The following is a 20904-nucleotide window of genomic DNA, read 5'->3' as shown; positions in this document are numbered from 1 at the left end:
CACAGTTTCCCTGTGAGTGCTGGGGGGTGGGGGGTGGGGGGTGGGGGTGGCCATGGGAGTGGTCCTAGGAGGCAGCCAGGAACCTGGTGCTGCAGAAGGAGACAGGGAGCCCTTAGGAGCAATAGAGAAACCAAGTTGGGTGTGGTATTGCACACCTTAATCCCAGTACTCAGGAGGCAGAGGCAGGTGGACTGGATTTCTGTGACTCCTAGGCCAGCCTGGTCTATATACTAAGTTCTGACAGCCAAGTCTATGTAGAAAGAGCCTGTCTCAAAAACACGAGAGAGGAGCCAGAGGCTGTACTATGGACTGTCCGCCAAACGCCGATCAACCTGGCACAGGGCTCTGGCTTTGGGCAAACAAACATCTGGTATGGCTGGACCGAGGAGGCCTAGCATGGGCAATACAAGCCTATGCCGATGCAAGACAGATGGGTGGGGAGGGGTCAGCACTTCATAAAGAAGCTGGTGTTTGAGGTGGCTCAGAGGATTGTCCCCAGTCCCAGGAGGATGAACCTAGTCCAAAGTGGCTTGGGTAGAAAAGTGCATTTGTCAGCAATGGCATTTTATTGTCCTCGGGAGGGCTGCTTCTAGGTGTTCCAAAGACATTGTTAGGAGTATGTCTGGGACCAGATCTACGCTTAACGGTCTCTGGGTGCCACTGAAAGAACCCCACACACCCCCCACATACTGGTGAGAGCAACTACTGCCAGCAATTCCAGGCTTTTATCCTATCAGGAGCAGAAGGAAATGTTTCTTCTCTAACAAAGTCTCTGAGGTGATTTTTCACTGCACTAGAGTGAAAGGGATGCTCTGACCCCTAGTCATTGGAGTTAGAAGAACATAGTGATTGGCCAGGCCTGGGTCTTATGCCTGCCCTGCCTCTAGAAGGAAAGCATGCTCCACACCCAAGAGCAAGGACCAAAATGGGGGAAGGGCTGACTCCCTCAAAGACAACCTGAGTTTCCTCTCTGCAGAAGGCAAGACTGAACGCTGCAAGCAGCCACCTGCTGGGCGGTAGAACACTCAGGAGCCTGAGAGCAGGGAGGGTCATCATGGCACACTGCATGCAGGGCCAAGAGGCAGGCTCGAGGAAAGGCTTAGTGCTACTCACTTAGGGCTTGTAAGGCACAAGTACCCAGAGAATATGGTACCCACAGTGTATGACTGTTGGGGGCTCGATGTTGTCTTGTGAGCATATCTACATTCAATACCTCCCTTGCTAATTTCCAGAGGGGCGGGGGAATATACCAGGGGCCAGTGAAGTGGTTGAGCAGGCTGGGCGGTGGTGGCGCATGCCTTTAATCCTAGCACTCAGGAGGCAGAGGCAGGCAGATGTCTGTGAGTTCAAGGCCAACCTGGTCTACAGAGTGAGTTCCAGGACAGCCAAGGCTACACAGAGAAATTCTGTCTTGGGTAAAAAAAAAAAAAAAAAAAAAAAAAAGAAAAGGAAGAAATGGTTGAGTAGTTAGAGGCACTTGCTGCCTAGTCTAGTGAGGGCACCAGAATAACCTATCACTTCTATCAACAGTACCAGTGACTCCAGGAAGCTGATAAGCTAGGCACTGAATCAGATGCAGTTACAGCTTTTTAACTATATACTTGTAGTAAATTGGAAGGTATGTGAGTAATGCCATATATATAACCCACTAGTGAGCAAAAAATGACCGATTTTGGTTGATCTATTGTGTTTGAGACAGAGTCTCACTGTAGCACAGGCTGACCTATAACTAAGTACTAGAGGATGACCTTGAACTCCTGAGGCCCTCAAGTGTTGTGGTTGTGGTTACAGGTGTGTGTGCCATCATACATGAATTGGGTTTTCCTTGCTTTTATTTTTTTTTTCTTTCCATTTTCGGTGTGGGTGTGGGTGGGTGTAGCCTAGGCTGGCTTCAAACTCACTGTATAGCTTAGGCTAGTCTTGAACTCACCTCCCAAGTGCTGAGATTACAGATGTGAGCCCACTCCTGGCTTGGGTAACTTTGAGAGCTAAGAAGGAAAGGTTTGTGACCAGACTTTATCCTGAGGAAAACTTGTGCTGACCAGCAGCTATCTGCCGAGCCTAGGAAGCTGACTTTGGCTCTGGACACAGCTTCCTTCCTTCCTTCACCCCCCTTCCTTCACCCCTTCATTCCACTGGTATTGACTGGATGCTGCCTCCATGCCAGTCCCTGCTGGGTAGTGGGGAGACAGCAACAGTAGAAGAGATCCAAGGGAGCTGCGTGTAGTGGGAGCACTTGGGAGTAGAGGCAGGAGGATCTCTGTGAGTTTGAGGGTGGCCTGGTCTGCATAATGAGTTCCAGGACAGCCAGGGCTATATAGAGAGACCCTATCTCAAAAAATAAAAAAATAAAAAAAAAAGGAAAAAGAAAAGATCCCGGTAGATTCGGTGCTTAAGAACACTTGTTATAGCCAGGTATGGTGGCACATGCTTTTAATCCTAACACTGAGTTTGAGGCCAGATTGGTTACATAATGAGTCCCAGGACAGCCAGGGCTACATGGTGAGACACTGTCTCCAACCTCCCCCGACTTAAAAAAAGAATACTTGCTGCTCTTGCAGAAGACCAGGTTGGATTCTCAGCATCCTCATGGCGGTTCACAACAATCTGTAATTCTAGATCTAGGGGTACTGAAGCCCTGTTAAGATTTCTGTGGGCACCAGACACACATGTGGTAAACATACATACATGCAGACAAAACATTCATATAGATAAAATAAAATACAAACAAACCAAAAAAAAGTAAAATGTCCAAATCATTGCTCTTATATTCTAAAGAGGCAGAGGAAAACAACACAAATAAAACATGGCCAGGTGTAGTGGCCTCTGCCCTTAGCCCCACTTAGTACCATGGAGGCAGAGGCCAGCCTGATTGGCATAGCAAGTTCCAAGCCAGTGAAACCCTGTCATATTTTCTTTTTAAAGCCATGTATGTTAGGAGGAGGTCTTAGGGAAATCTACAAGGAACAGAGAAGTGGGGAGGATGTGTTATGTCAGGTGTGTAGTTTGCGATGTGATTATAATGAGCTGGTCAGAGAAGGCCTCACTGAGGAGGCAATATAGAACAGAATTCTGATAACACAGAATTATAATTCCAAAACTTGAGAAGCAAAGGCAGGAAGGTTGTGAGTTCAAAGCCAGCATGGGTGACATGACAAAACCATGTTTCATAAAGCCCTAAACCTATGCCCAGCATGGTGGCTCATACATTTAATCCCAGCACTCGGGAGGCAGAGGCAGGCGGATCTCTGTGAGTTCAAGGCCAGGCTGGTCTACAGAGCGAAATCCAGGACAGCTTTTGGTTTTTTTTTTTCCTCCCTTAAACCCTGTTTCAAAAACAAACAAACCCCTAAACCTAGGCCAGTCGTGGTGGCACATGCTTATAATCTCAGCACACGGGAGGTAGAGACAGGACGATCATAAGCTCAAAGCCATCCTGGTCTACATAGTAAGTTCTGGGGCAACTGGGACTGCAAAGGAAGATCCTGTCTTTTGAAAACAAAAGAAGAGACAGCTTGGTGGAGCACACCAGTAGACAAATGGGAAGGAGGAGGGAGAATAACCCTGACATCTGGAGCGAGAGTGCTCCCGAGAGAGGGAAGAGTGTGTGTGTGCAAAGGCCCTGTGCGTGGCGCGTCAGAGGGAAAGCAAGTTCCCTCTGTGTCTTGGAGTTTCTGTTGCTGTGGAAAACCACGACCATGGTAACTTGTATAAAGAGAACATTTCATTGGGTGGCCTGCTGACAGTCCATTATCGTCATGGCGGGGAGCCTGGTGGCCTACAGGCAGACATGGTGCTGGAGGAGTAGCTAAGAATCCTACATCTTGCAGGCAACAGGAAATCAACTGAGACTCTGGGCGGTATCCTGAGCATAGGAGACCTCAAAGCCCATCCCCACCCCGTGACACACTTCTTCCAACAAGACCACACCTACTCCAACAAAGCCACACTTCCCAATAGTGCCTGCCACTCCCTATGAGATGATGGAGGCCAGTTACGTTCAAACTACTACAGTGGGGAAGTGTGAGCTGGAGAAGAGAATCAGGACTGTCTCTCCTCTCCTTCAGCCAGCCTTTTCTCAGCTCCAAGAAGACAGCAATACCTTCTGTTTCAGCCCCTAAAAGACACCTGTGTAGCCGGGTGGTGGTGGCAGCGCATGTCTTTAATCCCAGCAATAGGGAGACAGAGCCAGGTGGATCTCTGTGAGTTCGAGGCCAGCCTGGTCTACAGAGTGAGATCCAGGACAGGCACCAAAACTACACAGAGAAACCCTGTCTCGAAAAACAAAAAAACCAAAAAGACACCTGTGTAACTTTACTAGAAGGTGGGGACGTGCATTACACTGCAACAAAGTGAACTGACTTATTCTCAACAGTCTCACAGACAGGTTACCATTGGGGATATGTCACTGTTCTTTGGGGAGATCTATCCCCTCTATTCCCAGCCCTGTACATACACTGAGACCTTCTTGGTGTCTCTTCCTGTGTTCCCAGAGCTGTTGTTTAATGTCTGCCTTACCATCCAGCCCACCTTTAATCTCAGCACTCAGGAGGCAGAGACAGGTCTCTGTGAGTTCAAGGCCAGCCTGGTCTAAAAAGTGAGTTCCAGGACAGCCAGAGCTATTCCACAGAAAAACCCTGTCTCAACTGCCCCCACACACAAAATAACAATAACAATAAAATAATAAGAATAATAATAGGGTCTAGAAGGATAGTTCAGTGTTTAAGAGCACTGACCTGGGGGGCTGGAGAGATGGTGCAGTGGTTAAGAGCACTGGCTGCTCTTCCAGGGGACCCAGGTTCAATTCCAAGCACCCACACAGCAGCCCACAGCTGTCTATAACTCCAGTTCCAGGGTACCTGACATCCTCATGCAGGAAAAACACCAATGCACATAAATTAAAAAAAAAAAAAAAAAAAAGAGCACTGGCCTGATGGCTTATAGTCATTTGTAACTCCCGTTCTAGGGGATCCAAGGCCCTCCACAGATACCAGGTGAATACACATACATGCCGGCAAAACACTTGTCTACATAAAATAAAAATCTTTTTTTTTTTTTTTTTTGTGACAGCATTTCTCTGTGTAGCCCTGGCTATCCTGGAACTCACTTTGTAGACCAGGCTGGCTTCAAACTCACAGAGATCCGCCTGGCTCTGCTTCCCAAGTGCTGGGATTAAAGGCATGTGTCATCATCACCTGGCTAATAATAAATCCTTAAAAAAAAAACAAAGTGGTCCTTAGCTCGTCCCAGCTTCCTTGAGCCCAAGAGTTCAGCAATAGCTGGAATAACATAGCAAAACCACATTTACTTTTTTCCTTTTAAGGGGAGTAAGGATCGTGGTGGCGCATACCTGTAATCCCAGCACTCAGGAAGCTGAGCAGGAGGATCTCCACTTTAAAGCCAAACCAGGCTACGTAGTGAGACTTTGTCTAAAAAAGCAGAAGGGTGGTCTTGAGATGTAATGTGAATGTAAAAGACTAGCTAGCAACACAAAGTCCTGGGTTTGACCCTCAGCACTGGTGGCAAAAAAGGAAAGGAAGGCTGGGCGGTGGTGGCGCATGCCTTTAATCCCAGCACTCGGGAGGCAGAGCCAGGCGGATCTCTGTGAGTTCGAGGCCAGCCTGGTCTACACAGTGAGTTCCAAGATAGCCAGGGCTGTTTCACAGAGAAACCTTGTTACAAAAACCAAACCAACCAACCAAATTAAAACAAAAACAAAAACATGAAGACTGAACTTGGTGGGTGGGGCATTCCTCTTTTCTTTTTTGGTTCAGAAGTTCTACACAGCCCTGGATGTTCTAAAAAGCAATGTATAGACCAGACTAGCCTCAAATTCACAGAGATACGCCTGCCTCTGCCTCTGGAGTGCTGGGATTAAAGTCACTATGCACAGCTTGCTTTGGATAACTCAGAGATCCGCCTGGCTCTGTCCCCCAAATGCAGGGATCAAAGGTGTGCTCCACCACTGCCCAGGGAGAACTTTAATTTAAAAGTCTACACATTTTTTCTATGACCTTGAGAGCTAATATTTTATTTTTAGCGCTATGTATCTGTTGTCCAGACTGTGTTCCTCTTTGTTATCACCAAAACCGCTTTCATTAGTACTTCAGCTGCAGAACACTCCAAGCCGTGTGGTACACAGCCGTATGAGGCAGCCCTGGTGACTTTGGGGACACGGGACAGACTGTGTAGGCTGTCTGGTCCACCTCCTGCTTCTCTGCCACTAGAATAAGGACTGGTTTGGGTTTTTTTACTAGATAGTAGAGACTCAAAGGCTTTGGTGCCCTTTGTACTACACCGTCTTCCATTTCTCTCCTCCCTTCACCTCTGCCTCTGTGTTTCCTCCTCCCTTCCTTCCTGCCCCAACACATCCACATCAGGAGCCCTTCCTAAGGAGGCCATTTCCTCTGTAGGGAAGGTCTCAGGCTCATCAAGGAGCAAAAGGCACCACAGCCACGGTGACTGCAGTTCTTGGGCTCCTTAGGTACAAAGGAGGAGGAGGAGGGGGAGGAAGGGGCAGGGGACCGAGCTAAGTTCTCCTTGTGGGGAAGGGGCAGGGGACCAAGCTAAGTTCTCCTTGTGGGGAGGAAGGGGCAGGGAACCGAGCTAAGTTCTCCTTGTGGGGAAGGGGCAGGGGACCAAGCTAAGTTCTCCTTGTGGGGCGACTCCTGGCTTTGTGCTATAGGTTATTCGTGTCAAGGAAGGTCACACTTGAGCAGCTAAGTCTTCTCTATTGATGGCATTTCCCTACTGTGAATTCGAAGCCAGCCTGGTCTACAGGGCGAGATACAGGACAGGTACCAAAACTACGTGGAGAAACCCTGTCTCGAAAAACCAAAAAAAAAAAAAGCCCTTTGAATAAACTTCGTGGTGACTGGGTATTGACCCAGGTCCCTCCCGAAGCTATCCTGTGTCTCTGTCTTTCTATTTAATACTTCCTCATTCCTCTCTCCTCTCCCCAAGAACCCTTCCACAGGTCGGAGCTGGACTCTGTCAGACTCCCACACAGCTCAGTTATAATTTATTTTATTTTGTGTGTTTAAGTGTTTTGCCATCAAGGATGTATGTGCACCACATGTATGCTTGATGCCTGTGGAGATCAGAAGAGAACATTGGATGTCCTGGAACTGGAGTTTCAGATGGATGTGGACCACCATGTGGGTGCTGGCAAGCCAAAACTCAGATCTTCTGCAAAAGCAAGTGCTCTTAATTGCTGAGCCTTCTCTCCTGCCCACTTACTACGATTTTTCTTTTCTTGAATGTAAAAACATTCTATGTACAACTGCAGGAGAAATAATACACAGATAGCTTGAACATAAAAATAGGTTAGAATTAAGAAGTCCAGGGTTATTTGAAACGATTTTTCCTATGTTGTTTGTTTTAGAGAAAGTCTTACCACTTAGCCCTAGCTAACTTGGAACTTGCTACGCTGACCAAATTGGCCTCAAACTTGCAGTGATCCTCCTGCTTCTGCTTTATGAATGCTAGGGATACAGATATGTGCCACCACACTTGGTTTAGGGGAGAGTTTTTTATTTTTTAGTATTTATTTCCGGCTGGGAGGTGGTGGCACACGCCTTTAATCCCAGCACTCGGGAGGCAGAGACAGATGGATCTCTGTGAGTTCGAGGCCAGCCTGGTCTACAGAGCGGGATCCAGGTTAGGCACCAAAGCATCAAAACTACACAGAGAAACCCTGTCTCAGAAAAAAAAAAAATGCTGGGCAGTGGTGGCTCATGCCTGTAATCCCAGCACTCAGGAGACAGAGGCAAGCAGATCTCTGTGAGTTTGAGACCAGCCTGACCTACAAAGCAAGTTCCAGAACAGCCAGACTGTTATACAGAGAAACCCTGTTTCAAAAACCAAACAACAGCAACAAAAAAGAAGTTCAAGGTTATCCATAGTTATGTAGTGAACTGTAGGCCAGTCTGAAAGCCATGAGGCTATGTAATAAATACTCCTTCCTGTGGGAGGCAAAGGCAGACAGATCGATCTCTGTGAGTTTGAGGCTAGCCTGATGTACACAGCAAGTTCCAGGACAGCCAGGGCTACATAGTGTAACCTTGACTAAACAAATAAACACAACAAAAACAGATCTCTCCTTTTTGTTTATCGTAGGAAGCAGGTTTGGAGTTTCTCAGACAGTCTCTGGGTAAGGCCCTGCCTGAAGCCCTGCAGTCCTGAAAAGGGACAGCAGATAGTCCTTTTTCCCCAAGGGCCAGCATTCACACTGAGTGACTTCTGCGGCTGGTTCCTGGTGACTAAGCTAAGTCAAGATGAGTCACTGATAACACAGAAGGGCTCTTTTCCCTGCGGTCTTTTACAGGGCTGGCCCTGGCCACGCCACGGAAGAGTTGAACTCCCCACTAGGCCAAGGATGACTTTTGCTTAGGGCTTTTTGTTTGTCTGTTTTGAGACAGGGACTCACTACATAGCCCACACTGGCCGGGAATTCCCTATGTAGACCAGGCTGACTTGGAACTCACAGAGCTCTGCCTGCATCTGCCTCCACCACATAGCGCCTTGTTTGTTTTTCAGACAAGGTTTCATGCGGCTCAGGCTAAGCTCAAACACATGAAGTAGCCAAGGTTGGCCTTGATCTTCCTGCCTTTAACTCTCAAGTGCTGAAATTATAGGTGTGTACTAGCATGTTGAGATGGGTCCTAGAGAGTGAAGTTAGGCAAGCGCTATCCCAGTGAGTTTATCCCTCAAGTTGAACTTGTCTTGACATTTGTGACTGCTAAGTGAGGAGCTAGAATTCAGATCTGGAAGGAGAGTGCTCTGTTCTGCGATATCCTCCAAGCAGATGCCAGCCTGGTTTACATAGTGAATTCTAGATCAGCCAGGAGTACAGAAAGACCCTGTCTTACAAAAATAACAACAACAACAACACACAGACACACAGACACACACACACACACACATACACAGACACAGACACACACACACACACACACACACACACACACACACATATGCATGCACAAGATCCCCCCTAAAACAACAACAACAACAACAACCTAACAAACCTGAACAAACAATGAAAATTCAGGCTGTTGAGGTGGGCCAGTGGGTCAAGTCATTTGCCCACCAAGCCTGATGACCTGAGATAAATCTTCAGGACCCTCACAGTGGGTCCAACTCCACAAAGCTGTCCTTTGACCTCTATATGAGTGCTGTGGTATATGTATGTACTCATGCTTCAAAAGAACAATTAACTTAAATTCTGAGCTTCACTTTCCTTATCTGTAAAATTAGGCAATTTAAAGATATTAGCCCCTCAGGTTGAGGTGAGTGTAAAATGAGATGGTCTGTAGAAAAGCATCCAGCACCATGCCTGGTAGTGGTTCCTGACTAAATGAGAGCTGGTATTATTTTTTTTAATATTTTAAAATTTATTTTAGAAGCCAGCAGTGGTGGTACACACTTTTAATCCCAGCAAGTGGATCTCTATGAGTTTGAGGCCAGCCTGATCTACAAAGCGAGTTCCAGAACAGCCAGGGCTACACAGAGAAATCCTGACTCGAAACACCCACCCCCCAATTTATTTTACAGTTTATTTATTGGTGTAGATGTTTGTGGGTATACATGCATGTGCTGTGGCGGAGCATGCAGAGGTCAGAGGACAACCCACAAGCGTCAGTTCTCTGCTTCCACCATGTAGTTCCCAGGGATCCAACTCAGGTCATCAGGCTTGGTGGCCAGTGCCTTTACTCACTGAGCCAAATCTCCAGCCCTGTAGATGTTATTAAAAAATATTAGGTTTTCTAGCCTAGATTTGGGTTTTTTGAGGTACAGTTTCAGTATGTTGCCCAGGTTGGCCTCTGGCTCCTCCTTCAGTCTCTCCAGTAGTGGGATTTACCTAGCTAGATGCCTGGCCTTTGAAGAATTCTAGCATGAGCCACAGATAGGCCTGTAAGTGAAAACTTTCAGGACAAGGGGTAAAAGCTATAATGGAAATAATGTGGATGCAGTGCTAAGGGAGTGATAGGGTGATCACAAAAAAAAAAAAAAAACCCAAAAAACAAAAAAAACCCAAAAAACTACACTGAGGGGCTGGAGAGATGACTCAGCCATTAAAGGCTAGGCTCACAACCAAAAATATAAGAGTTCGGTTCCCAGCACCCACGGCTGTCTCTCCAGTCACCAAGGAAAAAAAAAAAAAACTACACTGAGGCTGAGGCCCTCGGACAGTGAAAGAATGTGGGGTTCAGGTAGGAGCTGTTAGGATGAGGCTAGCTCCATTGTATGCTGGGCGCTAAACTAGAAGGTTTTTTAAATTTTATTTATTTATTTTTTTATGTCAGTTGGTGTTTTGCCTGCATGTATGTCTGTGTGAGGCTGTCAGATCTTGGAGTTACAGACAGTTGTGAGCTGCCATGTGGGTGCTGGGAATTAAACCTGGGTCCTCTAGAAGAACAGCCAGTGCTCTTAACCGCTGAGCCATCTCTCCAGCCCCTAAACTGGAAGTTTTAAAGCTTTCCAAAGTTTTATGCAGAGTAACAGCAGATTGGTATTTAGAAAACTTCCATTGATGTTGCAGTGCCATCTGGCAAACTAGCCCCGGGAGCAGCCGCGGGCAGGCTGTGCACAGGAATCATGGCGATCGTGGCCAGGCATGGTGCTGTACTCTGGTAACCCCAGTACTGGGGAGGCTGGAGTGGAAGGATCTTGAGTCAGCCTGGGCTACAGAGTAAGATTTCATTTCAAGCAGGGCATCATTGGTGGCTTGGGAGGTAGAAGCAGGCAGATATCTAAGTTTGAGGCCAGCCTGGTCTACAGAGTGAGTTCCAGGGCAGCCAGGGCTACACAGAGAAACACTTTCAAAAAAAAAAAATCATTTAAAAAAATTGAAGAGGGCCGGGCAGTGGTGGCGCATGCCTTTAATCCCAGCACTTGGGAGGCAGAGCCAGGCGGATCTCTGTGAGTTCGAGGCCAGCCTGGGCTACCAAGTGAGTTCCAGGAAAGGCGCAAAAATACACAGAGAAACCCTGCCTCGAAAAACTGAAAAAACAAAACAAAACAAAAAAATTGAAGAGAGATGATCATGATCACAAAGAGAGTGAGTGCGGAGATACCCATCGCTACAGCTGAAAACTGAGACGGCTCTGGCTGGGGGACATGGGAACCTCAATAGGGAGAACTCCATTCTTTTGCCTGTCTGAACATTTTGCTTTCTTTGCATTGAGTACCCTTCCTCACTTGCCATTCAACACCCCACCATTCAACCTGTGCCACCTCATCTGTGGACCCCTGTTTGTTGTTATTTGTTTAGGTTTTGTAAGGTAGGGCCTCAGACTCGCAGTAATCCTCCTGTCTCAGTTTCCCAGGTGTTGGGATTACAGTCTTGAGTCACTTTACCCCGTCCTTTGGATCCCTCTACAGACTACTTAGTGGATTTCTTTGTATCCCTGTTCCCCATCACAGCCTTTGGCGTTCCTTTGTCATTAATTGTTTCCTGGTTCCTCCCACTGGTCTGTGAATTCGGTGACTTACGGCCCAGTCTGGGTCACCACTGCACCTGCAAGGCAAATGCAATGTCTATGACTGTTACTGAATAACACGAACTTCAGCTGGCCTCGGGGGAAACTGAAGACAACAGAAAAAAAAAAGACCAGCTTGTCAGGGAGCTTTGACAGAGGCTAACATCTTGGAACCCCACCGTCTTTTCTACTCCAGTCTTTGTATTGGAGTTGCTACCTGTAGGTCCTGGGCGAAAGACCTCCACCACCAATCTTGTCAAACACAGATCAGTCAGCCTAGACACTGAGGCTCCGCCCCTTAGCCCTAGACTCCGCCTCCCCATCCTCGGCGGTCAGAGTTTGGACCAGGAGGCGACGCCCATGAAGCCGCATGCGCACTGCGGGCCCCAAGGACTCCGTTTCCCTTCTCCCAATGGCGGGCGGCGGTCCCCTTCCCGGCAGCCTCCCTCGGGTAGAGAGCGCGTCATTTCCGGTGGGGAAGGCCCGCGGCCGCCGCCGCCATTTCGGGCGCTGCTGGGAGCCTGACACCGGAGCCGGTCCGCTGGGCGGCGGGCGCCAGGGCTGGAGGGGCGCGCGTGGCGGCGGCGGCCCAGCGTGAAGGCGCGGAGGCGGCCATGGCGGGCAACTTCGACTCGGAGGAACGGAGTAGCTGGTACTGGGGCCGCTTGAGCCGGCAGGAGGCGGTGGCGCTATTGCAGGGCCAGCGGCACGGGGTGTTCCTGGTGCGGGACTCGAGCACCAGCCCCGGGGACTATGTGCTCAGCGTCTCCGAGAACTCGCGTGTCTCCCACTACATCATCAACAGCAGCGGCCCGCGCCCTCCAGTGCCTCCGTCGCCCGCTCAGCCTCCGCCGGGTGAGGGACAGACGGGCGGGAGGCTCCGGGCGGGGATGAGGGCCGTGGAACTCTGTTCTGCTTCAGGAGGAGAGACGTGGGCAGAGAGGGCAGCAGTGACCCTGGCGGGGGAGCTGCCTTCAGCTCCAGCTGGTTCCCACCGACAAGCGGGGTTGTGGGGGAGGAGGAGCTGCTTACCGAGGCCTCTGGGTGTGCCTTGGGAGCCGGGGAAGGGGAACTGCTGCGGCCCCGGGGTGGGGCTGAGCGCCAGGGTCAGGCCCAAGGGCAGGGCAGGGCCGGGCAACTTGGGCAACTTGGGGACAAAGAGTTAATGGGGATGTTGCGGGGACATAATTTGGCAGAGGTGCCCAGAATGGATCTGCTAATTCTACAAGTGGCTTTCAGGCTTGAGACGTTTCCTGCAGTGTTAGCGCCGGGTTTGGCCATCCTCCCCTGGTGGCCTTCGGTAGGAAGTCACCACGTACTGGCTGGCTGGGAGGGATGGAGACACCCTCAGGAAGCCGGTCGGTTTTTTCCTTTCTTGGGCATTTTTCCAAAATCTTTTTACCGTGCTCTTCCCTTGTGGAATACGAAGGTGGTGAACTAAGTGAGTTGGTAATAGAAAAAAGCCTTCTGTGACCAGCCTAGCGTAATTGAAGCCTAGCTGGCAAACTGTGTTCAAGAGGTTTTAAGTGTCCAAAGGATTGCCTGCTGCAACTAGAGTTTCTAGTTTCAAAGTGATTAGTGGAAGAAAGATTTTTTTTTTCCTTCAGAAAATAAACCAGGTATAAGCCAATGAGAACAATCCTGGAAGTGAATGGAGCGTCATTCTCCCTGGGTTTAAACAGTGTCTTGTCATGTACTTCTGGATCTTTTCTTGCTCAGTGAGTTGGTGCTGTGGTCAAAGTCTTCCAGGATACAAGAACAGACCTGGCTGGAAGATAACACGAAGAATTTTGGTTATACCACTGGGTCTTCCTTGTCAAGGATCATTGAATTCTAACTGTCTTGCCCGTGTTATTAGAGTTTTCTTGGCAATGATAAGGAAATCCATGCACTTAGTACTTGAGGTTTCTGAGTTGCAAAGTCACCTTTGTCTGTGTATGTATGTAATACCACCAAGCTTCTTGCTTTCTGGATGTTTGAAGTGCAAGCCTTTTCCTCTCTAGATCTGAGCCAGTCTCGTGAATGAAGACTCCGTGGCTAACCTTAGCAGACCTGCCCTTTTAGGATAGTCCTGACTTAAGTTAACTCAGTTTGGCCAGAAATGAGGAGGTAGGCTAGACAGTCCTTCTTGTTAGCACACAAGTTAAGGGAAAAACTGAGTATTGAGATCTTTTTAGTTTACACATTTAGATCTTTCTAAGTCTTGTAGGTTTAATAATATAAGATAGGAATATTAATATAGCATATTTGCCCTAAATAAGATAAATTCTATTTTTTGTGCTATCTGCAAGATAACCCATTGTTCTGTGTTAAGAGCCATACTAGGATGGTGTGTTATCATTGAGATTCAGTTCTCAGCCCCTTTCGTAGTTCATGCTTCTGATCCTAGCACCTAGGAGGCTGAAGCAAGATGACTTTACAAGTTCCAGGCTATCCTGGAGAACTTAGTAATACTCTGCCTCAAAATAAAAAGTAAGGTTAGTGGATGGGACTAGGGATATAGTTCAGTGGTAGTTTATTTGCCTAGCATTTGGGCAGCCTAGGTTTTATTCCCAATAGTGGGGTAGAAAATTTCAGTCCTCAGCTTTCTCTGTGTGTGTTTTGTTACAAAATTTGGGAATAGCAGCAGGCAGGTTTGTTAGTTTGATTTTTCTCTATACCTGGTCATTGTGGTTTTATATCTTAGCAGCTCCACCTTTTCAAAATAGATGGTTGGCCTAAGCGAGGAGCTTGCCAGTTTGTGGGTGAGGTGTGGAAAGTTTATTGGCATTGTGGCAATTGTACCCCATTTTCTCTATGGGCAGTCAGTTCACTTACTGTCTTTACTTTATGATGGTTACTTAATCTTTGTTCTCCCCATTAAGCTCTTTTTTTTAAAGCCACACAGGAATTACCTGAGTTTTAGAGAGGCATATATAATATTAATAGTTAACAGTTATTGACTGGTTATCGTATGCCAGATGCTTTGCTGAGTGCTTTGTGTGTCTTATATACGTGGCTGCCAGTAACAGTATAGTGAGTGAAATACTGCAGTTTCCATTTACTAAAATACTCACAGTTTTCGGATGAGGAACTAGAAATCCAATAACTTGTAAGGTCATACATGCAGTCTATAACTAAACCAGAATTTGAGCTAGACAGTGTGACCTGAGAACTGACCCAACCCTTCATTATATAGTTTTGTTATTCTTTGTTTATTTGTTTGGGATCCCTGAAGTGTACACAGGAAACTCCATTCTTTTGTTGTGAGACAGAGGCTCACTGTGCAGCCCTAACTGGCCTGCAACTGTCTATATAAACCAGGCTGACTTTGAAAAATCCTCCTGCCTCTACCCAGCTCATAATTTTGAATAAACAAACAAACAAACAAATAAATAAATAAAAGAGCCAGCAGGATGGCTCACTAGGTAAAAGCACGTGTCTTGAAAGCCCGAGGATCTGAGTTTGATTCTTGGATCCCAAGGTAGAGTAAGAAAATCAACTCGTAAGGGTTGTCCTCTGACCTCCCCACACCTACATCATTCATGCATACATCATGCACTTGTGCGCACGTGTGCACGCACACACACACACACACACACACACACAGTAAGAGGCATGTGGGTAAGATAGGCCAGGGATTGTCACCTTATCCCAATAACTGTTTGTTTAAGATGGAATAATTTTGTAGCTCTAACATGGGACTCACTATGTAGATAATGCTAATGTCTAACTTACAAAGATCCTGCCTCTGCCTTGATGTTGGGATTATAGGCCTGAGACATTAGGCCCAGCTCAGTGACCCTATTTGAACTTAGCATAGATCTTTAGCTCCCACAGATGATCTCCTATACTGCTATAGCCTGGGAGCATCTTGACTCTGCCCCAGAGTCATAGGGGAAAGTTTGTTCAAGTTTACTGCTCATATTCTGTAAGGTTGGGCTTCAAGAGGAGCCTCTTGGGAAGACTTGGAACAATTGATCCACTAATTTCTTCTGTTTGAAACAGTAAAGACTAGATTTTTGACTGATAGAGTTCTAAACTGAATGAGAAGGTGGGAGTGTACCTCAGTTGATAGAATTCTTTATTCTAGTAAGACTGAAGGCTCCAATTTCAGTCCCCTGCATCGCACAGACCAGGCTTAGTGGCACAGACCTGTAATCTCAGCACTTGTGAAGTGGAGGTAGAAAGTTCACAGTACAAATCATCTCTGCCTATGTAGTGAATTGGAGGCCAAAAACCAAACTTGAATAGAGTGTGTGTGTGTAATCTAAAGACAGGGTCTCATTATGTAAGTCTGTCTGGCCTCCAACTCAGAGAGGGCCACTTGCCTCTGCCTGGGATTAAAGGTGTGGGCCACCACACTGGACATACATATTCTAGTGACAAGTAAGACTGGGTTCCAATTAGTTATCTGCCACTTCTTCTATGTGGTTACATTTATTTTTGTTTCATGTGTGGTGTTTTGCCTGCATGTATGTTTGTGAAGATGTTGGATTCCCTGGAACTGGAGTTACAGACAGTTGTGAGTAGTCACATGGGTGCTGGAAATTGAACCTGGGTCCTCTGCAAGAGCAGCCAGTGCTCCTAACCACTGAGCCATCTCTCCAGTCCCACCTGCCACTTCATACTCACTTTGGGTGATTTTTTTTTTTTCTAAACTTTGCTTTGCTTTGGTTTCTTCTGTGAAAGTTTAAAAAATAGCAACACCTCATAGGGTGGGCTGTTACAATGAGTAAATGGATTCAAATATATAAAATACTTGAATGTGGCAGGCATATTAAGTAAATACCCAGGTTATAATTATTAAGAATATAATGATGTGCAGGGCGTGGTGGCTCATGCCTTTAATCTAAGCACTCAGGGAGGCAGAGGCAGGTGGATCTCTGAGTTTGAGGCTAGTCTTATCTGCAGGGTGAGTTCTAGGACAGCCAAGGCTACATCGAGAAACTTTGTCTCGAAAACCAAAAAAGAAAAAAGAAAAAATATAATGATGTTAGAAGGTAGTTCTGAAAGGCTTTTTGGCATGCACAGTGTGGTTGGTAAACACAGGACCACTTAGGGAGTAATGCTGAGTAGAAAGGAGTAGAGTGCTTGAGGTGTGAAAAGGCCTTGGGTCTAGTCCATGGAAACAGCATTGTAATTGCTGTTACCTGTACAATTGAAGCTTTCCACCTGTTGTCTAGAGGGTGAGGGAGCCTCAGAGCTTTCCTTGGGCTGGGGATGTAGCTTACTGATACAGTGTTTGCTTAATACACACTGTGATCATCTTAATACAAGGCTGTGATCATCTTACCTCACTTTGGAGATGGGTGGTCAGGGTATCCCTCTAATCTAATGGTTCCAGAGAAGTTCTTTCTTGTCTTTCTTTTTTAAAAATTTTCTTTATTTTTATTTTACATATATGATTGTTTTGCCTGCAAGTATATAAATATACCACGTACATGCAGTGCCTGCTGAGACCAGAAGAAGGTGTTATTAGATCCTCTGGAACTGGAGTTACACATGGTTGTGTACTACCATGTGAACGCTGGGAACTGAACCCAGGTCCTCTGCAAAGCAGCGTGTGCTCTTAACTGCTGAGCATCTCTCCTGCTGCTCTCCAGAGTTCTTTAGTAGTTACGAGAGACTTCATGCAAAAAAAAAAAAAAAAAAAAAAAAAAAAAGTCCCATGGTCAGATAGAACAGGTTTATTCACTGTAAGAGTTGCCACCAGCTTTACTGTGCTCCTGTGAATTGCAGATTTCCAGGAGAGAATTCTGAGTTTGTTGGACCTATCCGACTGTTCTGCTCTTGAGAGTTATCAAGATAGTGTGGAATCTTCTCTGGCAGAAGTGTAATTCAAAGAATTTTTTGGGTGAATTGAAATTTTCTTGGAGTTGGGTCTGTAATGTGTATGTGTTTATGTGTGCCTGGGTATGAAGGCTAGAGGTGGTGCTGGGCATCTTCCTCTACTGATTGTCACTTTGTTTTTCAAGGCAGAGTTTCTCTGTGTAGCCCTGGCTGTCCCGGAACTCACTATGTAGACCAGGCTGGCCTTGAACTCACTGAGATCTGCTTGCCTCTGCCTCCCAAGTGCTGGGATTAAAGGTGTGAGCCACCACTGCCTGGCTGTCACTTTATTTTTTGAGAAGGATTTCTTACTATTCCTGAATGTCACCAAATGACTAGACTGGTAGGCTCATGAGCCCCTGGGATTCTTCAGCATTAGCCTCCCAGTGTTGGGTTTACAGAAATAAAGCTTGGTTTTTCATTGTGGATGCTGGAGGTCCACATTCAGATCCTTGTGTCTGTGCATCAAGTTTTACCCACTGAATCATCACCCCAGCCTGAAATTTCTTAAGGAATTGAGAGGATTTACAGAAGGATGAAGCTGAAATTTCGTCTCATTTAGAATCCATGGTATACTTTTTTGTACATTTTTTAAAATTTTGTGTGTATATGTGGGCATATGAGTGCTACAGGGCCCATATGGAGATCAGAGAAAAACTTGTGGGAGTCTGTTCTACCATGTGAGTTTAGGGATCAAACTAAGGTTGTCAGGCATGGGGCAAATGCTTTTACCTACTGAGCCATCTTGCTGACTCCCAGCCTTTTAATAAAATTTATTTATTGTAAATTTTTATTGTTACGTGTGTGTGCATGATACATGTGGTGGGTTGCATGTTCTGAGGTATATGTATGGAGATGAGTGAGAACTGGTTCTCTCATTCAATGGGTATATGGGTTTCAGGGATCAAACTTACGTTGCCAGTGTAGCCCTAGTGGTCCTGGAACTAGCTGGAGACCAGGCTGGCCTTAAAATCAGAAATCAGCCTGTCTCTGCCTCCCGAATGCTGGGATCAAAGGCGTGCGCCACTGCTGTCTGGCCGCCGCTAATTTTTTTAAAGGCAGAGTTGTTGTTATGTTAGCTTTTGGGAGACGGGTTTCACTTTAGATTAGGCTGGTCTCTCCATCTTGTGTCCCCCTCTGTGCATGACACTGGCCACTTTAGAAGTTATTAGATAGGTATTTGGCCTGTTTTACAAAGAAACTGAGGCACAGAGAAGGAATTAGATAGCAGTTGTAACACCCAGTAAATGAGAATCTGATTGCATCAAACATGAATCTATAAAGTACCATGCCAATTTCCCAATTTCCACTGAGATTTTTGTTTTCATAGTCTTTTTTTTTTTTTTTTTTTTTTTTGGTTTTTTGAGACAGGGTTTCTCTGTGTAGTTTTGGTGCCTGTCTTGGGTCTCACTCTGTAGCCCAGGCTGGCCTCTGAACTCAGAGATCTCAGAGATCCGCCTGGCTCTGCCTCCCAAGTGCTGGGATTAAAGGCGTGCGCCACCACTGCTGGGCTTGTTTGCATAGTCTTTATTCCCTTGTTTATTGTTAATATTTGTTACGTTTTCTGAAATGGTCTCATGTAGCTCAGGCTGGCCTGGAACCTCCCCTGTGTAGCCAAAAATGATCTTGAACTCCTGATACTTCTGTTTCCACCTCCCAGATATTGGGGTTATAGGCACATGTTATCATGCCAGGCTTCCTTAGTCTTCAGAATTCCTTGTTAGATGGAAGGCAGCAGCCTTTATTAGACCAGTATTGGGTATTTATTTATTTAAGCAACTTCTGTAAATGCTATAGGCAGAGGAGGAGGAAGAAAGGAACAGTAATGAAGGAAAGAGGAAGTGCTGTGTGATTTTTGGAAGGGTTGATGGTGGAGCAGCTCTTGGTGATCTTGCCAGAAGTTACCTAGCCAGTTTTAGCACAGTGCCCTCAGGTGTTACGAATTCTTTGGGGAATGACATTGTAAAAACTGATGTGACCTGAGGCTTGAAAAGCTTAAAAGTAATTGGTTTTACAGATAGCAGAGAAGTACTTAACAAAAAGAAAAAAAAAAAGAATCCAATTGTTTGCTTATTTTTGTTTGTTTATTTTGTTACTTGTCCCACTACATATCTTTGGCTGGCCTGGAACTCAATTCGGAGACCAGGGTGCCCAGGAAATTTGGACAGTCTTTCTGTCTCAGCCTCTTAAATTCTGTGATTACAGGCGCTTACCACCACACCTGTTAATGCTTATTTTTTTGATATGTTAATTCATAACTGCACACTCAAGCCAGGGCCTAGTGATGTAAACCTATATAATTCAAGCTCCTTGATAGGCTGGGGCAGGAGGATTACAAGTTGAGGCCTTGTCTAGGCTACATGGTAAGTTCAAGGCTAATCTGGGCAATTTAGTAAGAACTTTTCTCAAAATGAAACTTGCCTAGCATGTGTGAGGACCTAGGTTTGATCTCAATGTCTGAACTGCACATTCAGAATCTCATCAGGTTTGATATGGAGTGGGTGAAGTTTTCCGAGTCCCGGGTAGCTCTGAAGCTGTAGGCTCTGTAGATGGTTCTGTCCTCTAGACTGACCGACTGTATCTCCTTCCTTTCCCTCCCTTCTGTTTCCTGCCTTTGGCTGTTTGTGGTTAGAAGGATGGAAAAGGAACCCGAATTCATAGCTGTGGTGAGGTCTGGGCTTATCTGTGACTTATGTGCATTCTTTTCCCTTTTCTTCCCTTCTGGGGTTGCAATCAGTGAAATTTGCCTGCCCCATATATCTGATTGCCAAGTAGTCAAATTAGGCATCCCTCCATTATTGTAGTGCTAACACCGTAGAAATGTGCAGGTAAAGTGTGTCAAAGGTTTTGTTTACTGCTTTGCTTGTATTTTGTTAGTTTGGGATTGCCAAGCCAAAAGAAAAAGGCCAGTTTATACCATGCAGCATTAGAACAAGAAAAGAATTAAACTTATCTTTGATTTTTTTTTTTTAAAGTGGTTTATGTGTTTTGCCTGTGTGTGTGTGTGTGTGTGCACCACTTTTGTGCTTGGTGCCCTTGGGGGCCAGAAAAGAGTGTTGGATCTCCTGAAACTAGAGTTGCAGTTTCTGGGAACCTGATCCTCTGCAAGAGCAGCATACATGCTTAACTGCTGAGCCGCTGTTTGAGCCCACATCTCACTTGTGTGCTGGAGCAGCTTCTGAAGCTTATCCTTTTAAAATTTCATTGCACCCACCTTTCAAAGGGGTTTAACTTAGTGGTGCTCTTGGTTCTTCCAGCAGCTCCCAGCTTCACACAAGCACATTCCCCTTGCCCTTAGTACTATAATGGGGGGGGGGGGGGCAAGCAGTGGGTGACAGGGAGTGTTTGCCTTCCTTCTTAGATTACAGGTGCTTTGGAAATGTTCCTGACTCACAGAACTGCCCTGTCCTTGTGATTTGAGACAGGGTTTCTCTGTGTAGCTTTGCGCCTTTCCTGGAACTCACTCTGTAGCCCAGGCAGGCCTCGAACTCACAGAGATCCGCCTGCCTCTGCCTCCTGAGTGCTGGGATTAAAGGCGTGCACCACCACCGCCCGGCTGCTGCTGGGTTTTATAGGAACACATCTCCCATTGCAATAACAGCCAAGATGG

The 20904-nt window shown here is 46.4% G+C and overlaps 1 protein-coding gene across 2 annotated transcripts in view; it reads left to right on the top strand.

The window, feature by feature from the left end:
* Window positions 1–11955: 11955 nt before the first annotated feature.
* Crk (CRK proto-oncogene, adaptor protein) overlaps window positions 11956–20904 on the top strand; it is a 30520-nt gene continuing 21571 nt past the window's right edge. For both annotated transcript variants that reach the window (XM_052756415.1, XM_052756416.1), the window contains exon 1: window positions 11956–12338. In XM_052756415.1, the coding sequence (XP_052612375.1) occupies window positions 12098–12338 (241 nt within the window). In that variant the 5' untranslated portion in view covers window positions 11956–12097. The remainder of the gene's footprint in view (window positions 12339–20904) is intronic.

The sequence above is a fragment of the Peromyscus californicus genome, unplaced genomic scaffold, assembly GCF_007827085.1.
Source record: "Peromyscus californicus insignis strain IS unplaced genomic scaffold, ASM782708v3 Scaffold_3__1_contigs__length_106647218, whole genome shotgun sequence".
Taxonomy (NCBI): Eukaryota; Metazoa; Chordata; class Mammalia; order Rodentia; family Cricetidae; genus Peromyscus; species Peromyscus californicus.
The sequence above is the reverse complement of the archived record's forward strand: the minus strand, read 5'-3'. Positions and strand labels throughout refer to the sequence as shown.